The sequence below is a fragment of the Indicator indicator genome, chromosome 20, assembly GCF_027791375.1.
Source record: "Indicator indicator isolate 239-I01 chromosome 20, UM_Iind_1.1, whole genome shotgun sequence".
NCBI classification, from domain to species: domain Eukaryota; kingdom Metazoa; phylum Chordata; class Aves; order Piciformes; family Indicatoridae; genus Indicator; species Indicator indicator.
Window position 1 is genome coordinate 1,328,567 of NC_072029.1, and position 17,320 is coordinate 1,345,886.

Sequence of the window (17,320 nt, forward strand, 5' to 3'; positions counted from 1 at the left end):
TGCTGCACAAGGTGGCCCTGTCCCCACCAGGGAGAGCAGTTCCTCAGGCTGGCACAGCAGGGGACAAACTCAACCAGGGCTTTTCTTGCCCATCCTGGCCCCCCTCTGCTCCAGCTGCCTCCTGCTGCTGTATTTCTAGAGTCATTGTGTTGACCTTCAGGGACATCTTTCCACCTAGGCCATTCTGAGGTCCTAAGCCTGGTTCTTAGTTTAGGAGTGGGCTTCTCCTCCAAAGCTTCCTGAAGAGGACCTGATGGTTTAACTGACCACTTTTCCTCTTCCTAGTTTCTCCATCCTGTGGCTCTTGTGGAGAAGTTTTCCCCATCGAGGTGAAAGAAGCTTCTCCTTCAAGAAGCCCAACCAGGTCTTGTGCAAGAAGCACCTCAAAGAGCAGAGCTTGGGCCAGGAACTGACCCTGGAGGGATTTTTTTTTTCCCTTTCTCTTTCACTAAGCCAGGTGAAACCAACCGGTGCCCAGCAGAGGAGCCGCCACAACAGCCAGAAGAAGCCTGGGGCTGTCAGAGCCACTTTGCTGCTGCTGCTGGAAGGCACAGACCCATCTGCAAAGCCACGAAGGTGGCCGTTGGGATGTCACAATTCAGCCTCCCACAAGGCACTTCCCAAAGGTGCAGCTGAAACCAGACCACACATTGTGTTTGGAGAACCCAGCAGCGAGAGGAGGGCTTTGCTCAACCCCAGCTGCCAGCAAAGCTGCTGGAGGAAGCTGGGTAGGGTGGGACCAGCAGGGGGACACACCAGATCTCAATGGGCTGGAGCTTTCAGGACCTTCACCTCCCCCTCCCCACAAAAACCTAAGGGTGGGAGGTTGTGCTGTCAGGTTTGGGAGCGACACTGGAGCACCACGAAGCTCTCCTCGGCTCGCCCTCAAGAGGATGGGGACAGGGGGGATGCGTGTGTGTGTGTGTCCCACCACCCCCCAACCACCCCCCCCCAACCACTGCCCTTCCTTCCTCCCTTCTCAGATGGTGAGGAGGGGAATGCAGCCCACGCCCACCCCTCCCTCGTGGCACACCATGGGGGCCATGAAGGTCCATCGGTCGGTCTCGGGGTCGTACATCTCCACGGAGCTGAGGTTGGACTGTCCGTCGTAGCCCCCCAGGGCGTAGAGCCGGCCGCAGTTGGCCACCAGGGAAACGCGGCTGCGCCGGCTGCCCATGGGCACCAGCAGGTACCACTGCTCCGCCGGGCAGCTGTAGGCCTCGGCCGCGCTCAGGAAGCCGGAGCCGTCATAGCCGCCGCAGACGAACATCTTGCTGCCCAGTGAGGCGGCGCCGTGGCGGCAGCGCTTGTTCAGCATGCTGGAGACAGGGTGCCAGCTGCACGTGTGCTGGTTGTAGTATTCCACCTGCAGATGGAGACACGCAGTGTGGGCAAGTGAGGGAGGCTTTGCCTGGCACAGAGAGGGGAGTTGGTTGGGTTGGAAGAGAGATTTAAGGTCATGGAAGCCAACCCAGCACTGCCAGGGCACCACCAAACCGTGGCCCTCAGCACCGCATCTCCATGGCTTTGGAACCCCTCCAGGGATTGGGACTGCAACACAGCCCTAGGCAGCCTGGGACAGGCCTTGGCAACACTCAAGGGGAAGAAATTGTTGCTCATGTCCAACCTAAACCTGCCCTGGTGCAACCTGAGGCCATTTCCTCTGGTCCTGTCACTTGTTCCTTGGGAGAAGAGACCAACCCCCACCTGGCTCCAACCTCCTTTCAGGGAGCTGCAGAGAGCCAGAAGGTCTCCATTCAGCCTCAGCACTTCCAGCCCAGTTCTCAGCTCAGTCCTTCCTGAGCAAGAAGGGTCCTGAAAATGACAGGATTTGGGGGTGCAAACCATTCTGGCACTTCAGATGCACAGGGAAAGGGGGACAGAGCCTTCATAGTACTCCATCATGGTGCAGGTTGGAAGCAACCTCTGGAGCTCAGCCAGTCCAACCCCCTGCTAAAGCAGGGCATCCACAGCAGCTTGCCCAGGAGCACAATGCCCAGGGGAGTTTGCAACCTCTCCAGAGAAGGAGACTCCACAACCTCTCTGGGCAGCCTGGGACAGGGCTCCAGCACCCTCACACCAAAGAAGCTTCTCCTGTTCAGATGGAACCTCCTGTTCCAGTTTGTGCCCCTTGCCCTGGCACTGGGCACTGCTGACAGGAGTCTGGCCCCAGCCTCTTGCCCCCCACCCTTTAGGCATTGATAAGCATTGAGAAGATCCCAACCTGACCCTTCAGCTCCCTGCAGCAGCTGAGTTTCTGCTGCCAGGAGCCATCAGACTCACACTGTTGAAGATCTGCAGCCCATCATGTCCTCCTGAGACATAGATCCGGCCCTCGAAGACGGTGACTCCGGCAGCGCTGCGGTTGGAGCTCATGGGGGTCACCACTGTCCACCTGGCCAGGAGAGAGCAGAGGTTAGCACAGCTCCTGCTAACTGCTAGTGGTTCTGTGTTCCCCAGGGCTCAGCACTGGGGCCAGCTCTCTTCAGTCTCTATCCACCACCTGGATGCGGGCATTGAGGCTCCCTCAGTCAGTTTGCAGATGACACCAAGCTGGGTGGCAGTGTTGGTCTGCTGGAGGGTCAGGAAGCTCTACAGGAAGATCTGGCCAGGCTGGATGGGAGAGGCTAATGGGATGATGTTCAAAAAGACCAAGTCCTGGGTTTTGCACTTGGGTCACACCAATCCCATGAACAGCCCAAGGACATTAGGGGCTGGAACAGGTCCAGGGAAGAGCAACAAAGCCAGGGAAGGGTCTGGAGAACAGTGCTGGGGGGGGAGCCGCTGAGGGATCTGGGGGTGTTCAGCCTGGAGAAGAGGCTGAGGGGAGACCTTCTGGCTCTCTGCAACTCCCTGAAAGGAGGCTGGAGCCAGCTGGGGGTTGGTCTCTTCTCCCAAGGGACAAGTGACAGGACCAGAGGAAATGGCCTCAAGTTGCCCCAGGGGAGGTTTAGGACATGAGGAACACTTTCTGCCCCTTGAGGACTGTCAAGGCCTGTCCCAGGCTGCTCAGGGCAGTGGTGAAGTTTCCATCCCTGGAGGGGTTCCAAAGCCATGGAGATGTGGTGCTGAGGGCCATGGTTTAGTGGTGCCCTGGCAGTGCTGGGTTCATGGTTGGACTCCATGATCTTAAAGACCTCTTCCAACCCAAACCATTCAGTGATTCTCCAATTTCACTCAACTGGACTTTCTAGGCCTGGGTTTCACCACCTCCTTTCACCACATTTGATGTAAGCCATGGGCTTGTTCTCCTTGTTTGAGGAATGCTGCTGTTCTGCTGTCAGGACATAAAGGCTTTTTTGTATCATCCCTGTGACATCCTGGACCTCCAGCAGTGCCACAGCACCAGCAGCTGGATGAGCTGCATGAGGAGCTCTTACTTGTTTGTTTCTGGAGAATAGGACTCCACAGAGTTGAGGGATGAGGTTCCATCATATCCACCGCAGACGTAGATCTGACCATCCAGCACCACTGTTCCCATGGCACTGCAAGGAAGAGCAGAACCCTGTCAGATGGCTGTAGGTGCTGCCATCACCTCCTTCACCCCACCAAACCTCCTCCTTTTCCTCTTGCTTCACCCTGCAGGCCGCTCAAGAGCTCAATGCTTGAGCTCCCAGGTCAGGAGAGATGCTGGTGGCATGAGCAGCCCTCATGTTCCTGATCCAAGGACTTCAATCAGAACACAGGGAGACATTTTGACCCAGCTCATGGGTCAAAACCTGTCTCTGTGTTATGATTTTGATCCAAATCCTGAACCAGCATCCCAGTAATTCCATGAAGTACCTCCCCACTGCTGCTGGTTGGAGATATCTCTGGTGAGGGACACACTGCACAGCTCAGGAGATGCTGTCAGACTTAAAGCTCATTAAACCAAGGTGCCTGACCTCATGATTCCACCTTCTACAGCAATTCTTTGGCTCAAATGAGACTTCAGATATGAAAGTGGAATCCCACCTTCAGGATGTGGTCACCAAAGCTTCTGCTAAAAGCTTGGCAACACAATCCTCAAGGATAAAACTTCAGTACTACAGCAGGAGCAGAGCAGTTTGTACAACCACCCACACTGCCTTCCACACAAGAGCACCCTACAAGGTGGAACAACCCAATCATGGAAGAGCAGCTGCCTCTTGTGGTAGGAAAAGCTCCAGGAACCTCACTGCTATGGAAAAAACTTGGGCTTTGCTACTACAGGTTTCCATGTTCTCAGCTGCTTTGTGGCCTGCTCTTCCCAAGCAATCATCATCTGGGACCACAACACTCAAGTCAGACAAAGTTGTTATGGTAAAGCAGTGCTGCAAAGCCTGAGGAGAAACAAACTGTTGGATAACTTGTGGTGACCACACTTGAGCACAAAGAAAAACCACAGCAGGATCCCTGGGTGCCAGAAGATGTTTAAACACGGAAGTGGCTCCCACGTTGTGGTGGGGAAGACGGGATGGCCACACCACTTCACAGGTGGCTTCTCAAAATAGCACAGCATAAGCTCCCAGTGAGCAGAGCCTTTCCCCTCCCTCCTGACCCCCAGCCCTCAGATATTGATAAACATTTATTCAATCCTCTCTCAGTCTTCTCTTCTCCAGACTGACCAGCCCCAGGGCTCTCAGCCTCTCCTCACAGGCCAGTGCTCCAGGCCCTTCAGCATCCTGGTAGCTCACCAGCAGCAGTTAGGGACTTAGGTTAGGGATCTTTGGTTAGGGCTGCTAGGGACTTCTGCTTCTGTTAGTTGCTACTTTGCCTGGCAAGGGCTTCGTCTAGGGACGCTGCTAGGGACTTCTGTTAGCTGCTTCGCCTGGTAAGGGCTCCTGGACTACTTCTGTAAGGGGGACTCTAAGACTCTGTAACGCTGGGGATTCTGCAAGGCAGCAGTAAAGGACTTCTGGGAGGCCTTCTGGGATTCTCTGCATGTCTGCCACCTCGTTGCTGTACAGCCACAGGGCTCCTGCCTTCATTCGCCACCCAGGACTAGGGGTGGAAAACCCAACAGCCAAGCCACAGGCACCCAGACCAAGCCAGCACCGACCTCCTCTTGCTGTTCATGCTCTCCACTTTGGACCAGGAGTCCGTCTCTGGGTTGTACACCTCCACGGTGCTGAGGCGGAGCTGGCCGTCGTAGCCGCCGATGGCGTAGAGCAGGCCGTTGAGCACCGCTACCCCCACGCGGCTGCGCGCCGTGCCCATCGGCTGGCACCTCTCCCACCGGTTGGCAATGGGGTCAAAGGCCTCCACCACGTTCAGGGAGTCGCCTGCGTAGAAATTTGCTACTCAAATTAAAAGAGGAAGACCTGATAAAGCATCCTCCAGCGGCCCAGGGAGGCTGGGGAGGTCTGTGTGCCCCCATTCCCTGGAGGTGGTTCAAAGCTAGGTTGGGTGAGGCTTTGAGCAACCTGGGATGGTGCCCCAGGGCTGGGGAGGAGCAGCTGAGGGACCTGGGTGGGTTGAGCCTGGAGAAAAGGAGGCTGAGGGGAGACCTTCTGGCTCTCTGCAACTCCCTGAAAGGAGGTTGGAGCCAGGCGGGGCTTGGTGTCTTCTCCCAAGGAACAAGTGACAGGACCAGAGGAACTGCCTCAAGTTGCCCCAGGGGGAGGTTAAGGTTGGACATTAGAAGAAACTTCTCCCTTGAAAGGGTTCTCAAAGGCTAGCACAGGGTGCCCAGGGAAGTGGTTGAATGCCCACCCCTGGAAGTGTTTATGAGGCAGAGATGATGTGCTGAGGGACATGGTTCAGTCCGATCATGGTTGGTCTCCAGGCTCTTCAAGATCCCTTCCAACTTCAACCATTCTATTCTCTGCTGCCAGTGGAAGGCTCAGTGTGCTGCACAGAGGAGCAGCAACCACTCAGCGCTTCCCATGAGGGAAGACCTTGCTCCCATCACCCTACCCACCAGAGCAGGCTGCATGCCCCAGCCTGGGGAGCAGCCATGCAAGGTACCTGCTGAGTTGAGCCCTCCGACAGCGTAGATCAGCCCTGCGATGGACGTGCAGCACCGCGGGCGCGTCTTGAAGGCAGGGAGGTGCGGCCGGCGCTCCGGCATCAGGTGATAGTCCTTTGCCTCATCAACCAGGTCCCTGAGGTGAGAGCCAAGCAGCTCAACAGCTTGGCTGACACCATGACAACCTTCTTCAAGCAGATGTGGAGTTGACCAACAGACCTCCCCCCCCGCCACGGCCAACGCTTGTAGAAGGCAACGTGACTGCTGCGGGATTAAAGCCGGGGAGGGTGGTTTGGGGTTGGATAGATCTGCGGTGTCCAGAGAGAGAATTTCAGCCCCCAAGAGCACCAAAGCCACGTTCCTCCTGCCCCCAGCCCACTGAGGGCCCCCACGCTCCAAAGCTCACCTACACTTGTGGCAGCAGCGGACCAGGTCGTCTTGCTGCACGCGGTCGGTGAGGAACTGAGGCCTGCAGAGGGGCAGGCGGACCTTGGAGAGCAGCTCTGGCAGGAAGGACTCCCTCTGCTCCCGGTCGTATCGGATCCAGGCCAAGGCAGCCTCAAAGACCTGGGGAAAAGTGGCCAGCTGAACTTCTAGCTTGGCTTTTTTCTTTTTTCCCTTGCAAATCCCAACTGCTGCTAGTAGTCTGATGGAGAAGAAAGCACAAACTGACCGTGATGGTGACACGCTGGAACAGGCTGCCCGGGGAGGTGTTCAAGGCCAGGTTGGATGAGGAAGGCCACCTGTAGACCAGGTCCCTTCTAACCCCTAACATCCTGTGATCCCCTCACTTTCCAGGGCATCTTCCCAACTCCATTCCCACCAGGAACAAGGCCGCATTCCACTCCTGATTGAGCAGAGGCCCTTCAAAAGGAAACCAACGACCTCTGCTGAGACCTACCCCAGGTACCCACCTGCTCTTCAGACTTCACGTTGAGCTCATCCCTAGAAACCAGCTCCAGGACATCCTCAAAAGGCAGTGCCAGGAACTCTTCAGACATGGAGACCTCCACGAAGTGCTGGTGGATGAAGCTGTTGGCAGCGTCGTAGAGCACAGCACACATCATGGTCTCCGCGAACTGCCGCACGCCCAGGCAGTTCTTGGGGTGAAGCCTGCGAGGGGAGCAGGAGGGCAGCAAAAGTGCCACCAGTTATGGAAGGATGGAGCAGGTTCCGTGAAGGCCACAAGCCTCAGAGGGTAGCAGATGTGGTGAAAAGCCACAGCTGTCATCCTCAAGGCTGGCAGGCTGTGGCTCAGGTATCGACAGAGGGATCTGAAGGTGAATCCACAGCAGAGCCAAAGGATGGAAACCACAACTCCAAAATGTCCACTCAGACCCTGCCAAGGAGCCACTGGAGAGACTCAGCTGGCTCTGAAGGCAGCTTGTCACTTGAGGGGGAGCATGGAGCACAGCAATGCCCTCTCCCAAGCACCTTCTGAACTCCAGCACTGAATAAAGCTGGATTTAAGCAGTGTGCAGCCATCAGCCTCTGGTCTTCACCTCACATCCTGCCTAAGGACTTCAGACCTGCATCTGCCACAGCTTCCTGAAGCCATTTCATGTGATTAAGGAGGTTCAGCACCAGAGATGCTTTTGCAGTTGGAGGTTAGACAGTGAGAAGCACCACTTTAGATCCCAGCCTGTCTCCAGCACAGCCAGGCAGCTGCTTGGTGGGATGCAGAAGCTGGAGGAGATGATTATTTGCCACAGTCATGTGTGCTGCAGAAACAGGAACAGGTCCTGGATGCTCCTGTCCAAACAAGATGCTCTGCCCTGTACAGGCATCTTCCACAAGGGCTGCTACTGGTGGGGATTTGGGGCAATAACCACAGACTGGTTGGGGTTGGAAGGAAGCTCTGCAGATCATCCAGTCCAACCCCTGCTAAAGCAGGGCACCCACAGCAGCTTGCCCAGGAGCACAATGCCCAGGGGGCTTGGAATCTCTCCACACAAGGAGACTCCACAACCTCTCTGGGCAGCCTGGGACAGGCCTCCAGCACTCACACCAAAGAAGTTTCTCCTCCTGTTCAGGTGGAACCTGCTGGGTTCCAGTTTGTGCCCCTTGCCCCTTGTGCTGTCCCTGGGCACCACTGACAAGAGCCTGGCCCAATCCTCTTGCCCCTCACTCACCCTGGAGGTGTTGAAGGCCAGGTTGGATGAGGCCTTGAGCAACCTGGGCTAGTGGAAGGTGTCCCTGCCCATGGCAGTGGGGTTGGAACTGGATGATCTTGAAGGTCCTTTCCAACCCAAACCATTCTATGAACCTATGATGGAGAGAACCTTCACTTGAGGATGACTCTCAGGGCTTGGAGAGGACTGAAAACAACCCACAACTTAATTCCATGTAAGGAAGGGAGCTCAGGGTGCTTGCTCCAGCTCTGCAGGATGGTCAGACACCACCACTTGCTTGTTGCTAAACAGAAATGAGAAGCCTTAGGACACTCAGCTGCTTCTTGGAGACTGAGGAGAACTGTGGCAGCTAAATCTGAGAAATTAAATCATTTGTCTTAATCCAGATTAAAAAAAACCAACAACAAAACAAAACAAAACAAAAAAAACCCCAACCCAACAAAACCAACCCCACCACCCAAAGATGGAAGGGAGTGAGAAATCAACACAACCCAGCTCCTTCCAGCGTGGTGTCATAGCCAGCCCCTCAAAGAAGAGAGATTCCCCTCTCTAAGTGGACATCACTCAATTTTAAACAGGCTGCAGGAGGTCAGGATGCACATGGGACTGTTGTGAGACATCTTAGACATTTTTGTCCTCCCAGATCCATGGGTTTAGGATCTCTCTCCCCTAGAGCCAGCTCTGCTGACGTGGGAGGGGTGGTTAACATCACGCCACGGAACACCCTGAGCAGCTGCAGCAGCATCCAGCTGGGGAAGGGAGGGGGAACGGGACATGTAAGTCTCCCTGGCATGAGCCAAGAGCCATGTGGTAGCTTTCCAAAGAGCTTTTCCATTCCCAGAACATGATGCTGGAACAACCCTGAAGCCAAACACTGCCAAGGGAATCGGAAAACAAAAATCTGGGATCAGTTTCAGGCTCTGCCACAGTTTCCTGTCCAGCTCCTTGGCTAAGTCTCTCTGTTCCTGTGATGAGTTAATGCTGAAAAAGGGAGGTGTTCACCCAGATTTGCTTTAGATATTAATCCCCATGGCTGGCTGAGGCCTTAAATCGTGTCCCAGCTGGAGTATCTCACAAGTCAGATGAGTTATTTGATAGTTGATGAGGGTGGTGAGTCTTGAGAGACAAAATATCTGGGGTGCTGGGGGCGAGAAGCTGGACAAGGAGTGCTCAGAACCCAACCCATGTCCTGGGCTGATCCCCAGCAGTGTGGGCAGCAGGGGCAGGGAGGGGATTCTGCCCCTCTGCTGTGCTCTGCTGAGACCCTCCCTGCAGTGCTGGGGCAGCTCTGGAGTCCTCAGCACAGACAGGGACCTGGTGGAGCAGGGCCAGAGGAGGCCACAGCAATGCTGGCAGGGCTGGAAGCCCTCTGCTGGGAGGTCAGGCTGAGAGTTGGGCTTGGTCAGCCTGGAGAAGAGAAGGCTCCAGGGAGACCTTCTGGTGGCCTTCAGTGCTTCAAGCAACTGATCAGACTTGATCAGGGCCTGTTGTGACAGGACAAGGGCTGATGGTTTAAACTGGGAGAGGGAGATTCAGGCTGGAGAGAAGAACAAATTCTTCACCATGAGAGTGGTGAGAGCCTGTCCCAGGTTGCCCAGAGAGCTGGGAGCTGCGCCATCCCTGGCACCATTGCAGCTCAAGTTGTTTGGGGCTCTGAGCAGCCTGCTCTGGTTGCAGCTGTCCCTGCTGGCTGCAGGGGAGGTTGGACTGGATGAACTTCAGAGGTCCCTTCCAACCCAGACTCTGCCATGACTCTGTGGTTACATTGGCAGGAGACATCCTGCTCCCTCCCAAGCCAGGCAGAGGATTGAAGCCTCCCAGCTCTGGGGAGCAGAGCATAGCCAACAGACATCTCCATACCTCTCTCTGAGGAACGTGCAGCAAGCATCTTTGATGTTCTGGAGCTGAAGGAAGCTGGCCCCCATCAGCAGAGACTGAACATTCTGCTGGTCTATGGCCAGGTGACCATTGTAGGCAAAGTTGATCAGAGCCTCCAGTGCACTAAAAAGCGGGAGAAAAACAGAAAATCCACTGGAGTGAAGCCAGCACCCAACAGAAAACCCTCTTCTAGCCCCATTCACACAGACAGGAGGGTTTCCAAGCCTTGCAAGGCCAAGGGCAAGGCCTGCAGAACGCTCCTGGTCCCTCTGGATGTTTGGATGTTACCTGGGATCCATGCCCTGCATGACAATCTCATCCTGCTTGCACTCCATCATGTCATTGGTGAACATGGCATGGAAGTAGGGGATGGAAGCTGCCAGCACGATCCGGTGAGCACTGAATTTATGGTCCCCTACCTAAAGGGAGGGAGAGGAAAGAGAGAGGAGGGAAGATCATCACCAAAACAAAAGGGAGAGAAGAGAGGAGGGAAGACCACCACCATCCACCACCCATCCAAATGATTCACTGCGGCACAGCTCCACCAGCCCAGCAGCTACCAAGGATGGACAATTCCCATTTGCTAACAGAGCAGCAGCCTCTCTCCGTTTCTAACCTTTGAATCCCTTTTCCCAGCCCCATAAATCACCACAAGTGGTCACCCAGGCCAAGATCTAACAGTATTACAGCCTAAGAGGAGGACATCTCCACACTGGAAACCCCCAGGCCCACAGCACCACGTGTTTGCAGAAATCAGAGCAGTTTTCACCTCCACGTGGAGATTTCACACCCAGAGCTGCTTCCTCCAGCTGCTCCAGGCAGAAAATGCTCCCCTGTGACCCTGCCTCAGGTAACAACCTGCCCCTGTCAGCTGACAAACATGGAATCATGGAGTGCTTTTGTTTGGAAGAGACCTTTAAGCTCAGGGAGTCCAAACCTTAACCCAGCACTGCCAGGGCACCACTAAACCACAGCCCTCAGCACCACATCTCCACAGCCTGGAAACCCCTCCAGGGATGGGGACTGCACCACTGCCCTGGGCAGCCTGGGACAGGTCCTGACAACCCTCAAGGGGCAGAAATTGATTCCCCATGTCCAACCTAAACCTGCCCTGGGGCAACTTGACCTCTTGTCCTGTCACGCGTTCCTTGGGAGAAGAGACCAACCCCCAGCTGGCTCCAACCTCCTTTCAGGGAGTTTCAAAGTGCCAGAAGGTCTCCACTCAGCTTCCTGTTCTCCAGACCCTTCCCCAGCTTTGTGGCCCTTCTCTGGACCTGCTCCTCCCCCTCAATGTCCTTCTTGGAGTGAGGGGCCCAAAACTGACCCTAGGAATTGAGATGTGGCCTCAGCAGTGCCCAGTCCAGAGGGACAATCCCTGCCCTGCTGCTGCTGGCCACATCACTGCTGATGCCATCCAGTATTAGGATTAATCAGCCTGAGCTGGTAACTGGCTTAGAGGTTACACCCCAAGTGCTGTTCTTGGGCACCCATCACCCACCTTCAGCTTACCCTCACAGCCACCTCACTATAACCTAGAAACTCACCCAGGATCATCCTCTTTAGCTCTCTGCAGGTTCACTTTCACCACCTCTACCTTGATCCATACAGAGTGATGCTTCAGAGGCTTCTTGGATCTCCACTCCCACTTCTCCCTCCTGCAGATGCTGGACAATATTTTACCTCTTCTGAGCTACACAGCCTTTGGCTTTGCTTCTTTCTGTTGCTCCAGAGCTCTTTCCCCCCCCTCTAATTCCCAGTCTAACCTAACTCACACCAGTTTATGCTCATCTGGGCTGGTGCAGAACTGCCCTTTTTCTCTGCTTAAACAAGATTCTCCCTTCTGAGATTTGATTTGGTGGCACAGGACGTCCTCTACTTGCCACATCATCCAAGAAGCCCTTCCCTTCTCCCTCTTGCCCTTCCCTTCTCCCTCCTGCCCTTCCCTTCTCCCTCCTGCCCTTCCCTTCCCCTTCTCTCCCTTGTCTCCACCCAGATCTCTCACACTCAGGCAACACAACTTGCTGAGAGTCTAGAAGGTAAAATTCCTGACACATGGAAAACCAGAGAGGAATTGGTCACTACACAAGAGCCACAAGCCAGTGGGATATTGCCCTTACCAAACAACAGCACATTCAGCTGCTGCAGAAGCTGTGACAGGGTTGTTTCAAAGCCAGCTTGAGCAGCCAGCTGCTGGCCCTGTGTGCCTGCCTGCACGACAACCAGGACCCATAACAATTGGAAGGGACCTCTGGAGCTCAGCCAGTCCAACCCCTGCTCAAGCAGGGCACCCACAGCAGCTTGCCCAGGAGCACAATGGCCAAATGGCTTTGGAATCTCTCCATACAAGGAGACTCCACAACCTCTCTGGGCAGCCTGGGACAGGCCTCCAGCATCCTCACACCAAAGAAATTTCTCCTCCTGTTGAGCTGGAACCTCCTGGGTTCCAGTTTGTGTCCCTTGCCCCTTGTCCTGTCCCTGGGCACCACTGACAAGAGTCTGCCCCATCCCCTTTGTGTTTTGAGCCTGAAGATCAGGACTGTCTCCAGGCACAAATGAAATCACCACAAATTCAATCATCTCCACATCACTAAGCCAGAAGGAGCTATTTAAAGCAGCAGCAAAAAGAGAAACACCCCAGGGGGCAGGCAGCAGCTCACTGGGAAGAGCCTTTGCACCTTTTTCTGTCGGCTGTTTACCACAAACAAGGACAGCAGCACTGCTTGCAAATCCTCCTTCCCAACCACAAGCTCTCACCCTGCTCCATTCCAGCATGTTCTCTAAGTGGGTAATTAAAGCTCTCCCTTAAAGCTGCCACCTCCACACCACCTTACCAAGTCCCAGGCTACAAAGGAGCTTTCTCCAGAGCAAACTGGTGTAGGTGTAATGAAGGCATCCATTGTTTTCATGGCATTGTCTCACTGCAGAGCTGAGAAGCCTGTCAGAGATCTCAAAACACAAACCACATCTTCTTCCCTTGGCATTCCAGTCACAGAGAGAGGCCACAGGAGAAGCTCACCTCCTGTCCAGGCTGTGGCAGCAGAGTTCTGCTGGGCAGAACGTGAGGGAGCAGGGAAAATTAAATCATGGAAGCATGGACTGGTTTGGGTGGGAAGGACCTTTAGAGCTTATCCAGACCAACCTCCCCTGCAGCCAGCAGGGACAGCTGCAACCAGAGCAGGTTGCTCAGAGCCACAAACAACCTGAGCTGCAATGGTGCCAGGGATGGGGCAGCTCCCAGCTCTCTGGGCTGCCTGGGCCAGGGTCTCAGCACCCTAGAGAGAAGGAAGAAATGTTCTACACTGACTGCAGGGAGGTTGGACTAGATGACCTTGAAAGGTCCCAGGCTGTGATTCTATAAGCTCTGACCTGCAGCTATTTACGAGCCAGGAATAGAAAAGGACTTTTCAAATCCACCTGCAGAGGAGCTCTGGCTCTCTGTGAACCCTTCTAAGCTGCTGCAAGGACACACAGCTCCCCCACTGCCCTGTGAGACTTGGCTCTCAATCCTGAGAAGCAGCCACAGACTTCATAGAATCAGAGAATTGTTTTGGTTGGGAAGCTCTCTGAGATCATGAAGTCCAACCAGCAACCCAACACCACCATGGCCCCAGGTGCCCTGTCCCAAGGTTTCTTGAACACCTCCAGGGATGGGGACTCCACCACCCCCCTGGGCAGCCTCTTCCAATCCCTGACCACTCTTGCAGCAAAGAAATTCTTTCTCTTGTCCAACCTAACCCTCCCCTGGCACAATTTCAGGCCATCTCCTCTCATTATATCACCTGATACTAGGGAGAAGAGACCAAGCCCCAGCTGGCTCCAGCGTCCTGTCAGGGAGTTGCAGGGAGCCAGAAGGTCTCCCCTCAGCCTCTTTTGCTTGAGGCTCAGTACCCCCACATCCCTCAGCTGTTCCTCACCAGCCCTGTCCTCCAGACCCTTCCCCAGCTCTGTTGCCCTTCTCTGGACTTGCTCTAGCTCCTAAATGTCCTTCTCGGAGCAAGGTGCCCAAAACTGACCCCAAGATTTGAGCTGTGGCCTCACCAGTGCCCAGTCCAGGGGGACAATCCGTGTCCTGCTCCTGCTGGCCACACTGCTGCTGCTCCAAGCCAGGTTGCTGGTGCCCTTCTTGGCTAGCTGAGCACACTGCTGCCTCATCTTTAGCCAGTGAACTCCCTGAGCTGAGTGTGAGGAATTGTAGCTCTGAGGGAAGCACTCAGATGAGCACTTCAGGCTTTTCATCCCACCTCCAGCAGCTGCCACAAGCTGCAGGAGCAGCAGCAGCAGCACCTCCTGCAGTGAGATGAGCTGGTGAGGAAGGAGCAGAGCTTCTGCCCCTGCTACTCAGGGCAGGCTTGACCAGGGGAGTAATTAAAACAAACGAAGCAGAACAGTGCTGCTTCCTAAACAGTTTTAGGCCTGTTTGTACGGCAAACACTTCTATGTGGGCTGGAGAATCATTTACAGCCATTGACCTCACTGGAGAGGCCACTGAGAACCTGAAGTGTGCTGCAGCAACACTGATTGCTCCCTCAGGAGCTGGTGGCATCAAGGAGAACCCAACTTCTGGCCTCAAAGTGGTGTTTGGCAGCTTTATTTTTTCTCTAGAGGTACAACCTAAAAGTATTAAGATTGCAAAAAAGAAAAAAAAAAAGTAAAAAATTCACTGGAGTGGTGCAATGTTCAGCAGGAACCACCAAGGTTTGCTTCAGGTGTGGATCTGAAACGCTTTCAGTGCTTTTCCTACCTTCATTTTGGGTAAGGAGCATTCAAACACCATCTGTGATGGATACTCACTTGGCAGGCTCCTTCTGCACCATGCTGGACTTCTCTTCTGCAGGCTCTCAGCCCCAGGGCTCTCAGCCTTTGCTCCTCATAGAGCTGCTCCAGGCCCCTCAGCAGCTTCCCAGCCTCCACTGCACTCTCTCCAGCAGTTCCCTGTCTCTCTTGAACTGGGGAGCCCAGACCTGGACCCAGTCCTCCAGCTGTGGCCTTATTAGGGGAGAGTAGAGGTGGAAGGGAGAGTAGAGGTGGAAGAGAACCTCCCTCCACCTGCTGGCCACACTCTGCTTCATGCCCCCCAGAAGGGGCCCAACACCATCAGGACACTCACTCTGACACTGGTCTGGAAAGCTCCTTCACCTCTCAAAATGTTTAAAAGAGTTCCTTCTGCCTCAAGGCAAAGTGAGATAAGTCAAAGCATGGTAAATCTACAGGAATGGAAACCTGTTCTGAAGAGTTCTGCAGGACCAGGAGTTTATTTGAGGTAAGGCTGGGGTCATGCTTCACCACTGTCTCCCTCCAACACGCCCAGCCCCAGCATGGGGACCCACAGCCAGCTCACTACCATGACTGAAGAGGTGTGGGGCTGGCAGGAGCTGAGAATCTTCTCCTACCACATGAAGCCACCTCAGTAACACACTGTTTAAATCTAATCACATGGCACTTCCCACCTCAAACCAGTTTTGTCACAGTATTCACAGCTTGCATGGGGTTGGAAGGGACCTTCTGATGTCATCTTGTCCACCCCTGCTGCAGTGAGCAGGGACTCTGCCAGCCAGCTCAGGCTGCCCAGGGTTATGGACTAGATGCCCTTTGCAGATCCCTTCCAACCCAACCCATTTTATCATTCTATGGCCCAGGGTTTGGTCCAGACCATCTCAGACCCCATGTCTTAGAAGGTAGCAATATCTGTCAGGGATCAGCCCAGGGCTGTGCTCTTCACATCAGAGCATTCCTCCAGCCTGCAGGATTCCAGTCCCCCTCCCAGGACGATTCCAGCAGATCCACAGGGATGAGGCAGCTTGAGCAGGCACCCTCGTGGTCTCCACCCCAGGCACAACCCTTGCCAGCTCCTTCTGTGGGAGCTAAGTGAGAAGTTTCAGCATGAGTAGGCTGGGAGACACCTTCAGGTTTAATTAAAGTTCCAAGTTAATTCAGGAATGACTCAAGCCAGCCTAGGAATTGCACGGCACACCCACACTCCTCCTGGCCTGCAGGACTCCAGCATCTCCTGCCTGGTGCTGGCCACAAGCTGCTCTCCAAGCCCTTCCAGCCCACCCCCACAGAGCCATGAAGACAGAGTTGAGGATTTACTGAGCTTACAGATTCATTTCTTTGCTGCAGGGAAGCTACAAGGAAAGGTTTCCTAGCAATAAGGACTCTTCTCCCACGGGCTGGAGCAGAGCTTGGTCCATAAGCCTGCACCAACCCCACCCAGAATGTGACCTCCCAAACCAGTGCTGTGATCACCACCAAACCAGGGTGAGGTGTTTGAGGAGCCCAAGTTTCCTCCCAGAATAAGGCTTAATTTGTTGGTGTTTTGTTTTGTTTTGTTTTGTTTTGTTTTGTTTTTTTTTTTTGGTTTGTTTTGGTTTTTTTTGGTGAATCGTTCTGCCTGGCTGCTGGAAAAACCACAACAGCTCCAGGAGAGACTGAGACTCCATCTCCCACCCTGTGCCCATAGTGAGGGCCAGCGTCAGGGCAGGATGTCACCAGCACCTGCCCTGGGCTGGAGGTGCTCAGCACCACCCTGACTCCCATGAGACCCTCACACAGGCCCCCACCCAGGGCTGGGGAGGCCCAGCACCCCCTGACACCCCACCGAGGGGGCTGGGAGAGGTCTCGGCACTGCCCTTCTCCACTGTCAAAAGCCACGGGCAGGGGACAGCTCTCAGCTCCCACCCTATCCCCCACCCGAGGGGCCCTTGGCTCCCACCACCCATCAAAGTTACCCGAGGAGACCCCAGCTGCCTCCTTCTCCCCTGAAACGGCCCTGGGCGTCCCTCATCTCTCCTTTAGAGACCGCGGGGACCAGGGTGGGACTCCCTTAGAGGCCAGACGGGTTCCCTCAGGTCCTGGTTAGAGACCTGGGAGTGTCCTTCAGCTTCTCCTCAGGTAGCAGAAGAATCCCTCAGCTTCCCCCCAAAGACCGAGGGGTACCCCAGCTTTCCCCCAAGGACCCGGAGTCTCTGAGCTCCACCTTGGAGGTCGGGAGGGAGCCCTTCAATTCTCACTCAGGCGCTGGGCGCGTCCCCCAGCTTCCCGTCACATACCAGCGCAGAGGGTGCTCCAGCCCCCCTGGGCCATGCCGGGCCGTACCTTGAGGGTCACATCGCAGAGCTTGCCCTGCCGCCGGATCTCGCCCATCACGCCATAACCACGGCTGGGCAAATCGCCCACCGAGAAATGCACCAAATCCTCAGGATCCAGCTCGGGATCAGCGGCCGCAGCTGCAGCCGCCGCCGCCTCCAGCATCTTCCCAACCGCTCCCGTCTCGCTTCGCCTCCCCCGCGTCTTGTTCCCACCCGGCCGCCGTAGCGCGGCCTCCGCCCACCCCACCCGCTTCCGCCTCTCCATTTCCGGGAGAGACCGGACGCGTCTGTTG

General features: G+C 55.2%; 1 protein-coding gene across 1 annotated transcript; it reads right to left on the bottom strand.

Moving 5' to 3' along the window:
- Positions 1-979: 979 nt before the first annotated feature.
- KLHL18 (kelch like family member 18) lies at positions 980-17,292 on the bottom strand. Its single transcript, XM_054389942.1, has 10 exons — positions 17,035-17,292; positions 10,228-10,358; positions 9,922-10,062; positions 6,844-7,042; positions 6,336-6,496; positions 5,929-6,065; positions 5,021-5,258; positions 3,381-3,485; positions 2,284-2,395; positions 980-1,366 (listed from the first exon to the last, which is right to left on the bottom strand). The coding sequence occupies exons 1-10, from the start codon at positions 17,290-17,292 to the stop codon at positions 980-982; spliced, it is 1,869 nt and encodes a 622-aa protein (XP_054245917.1).
- Positions 17,293-17,320: the final 28 nt, after the last annotated feature.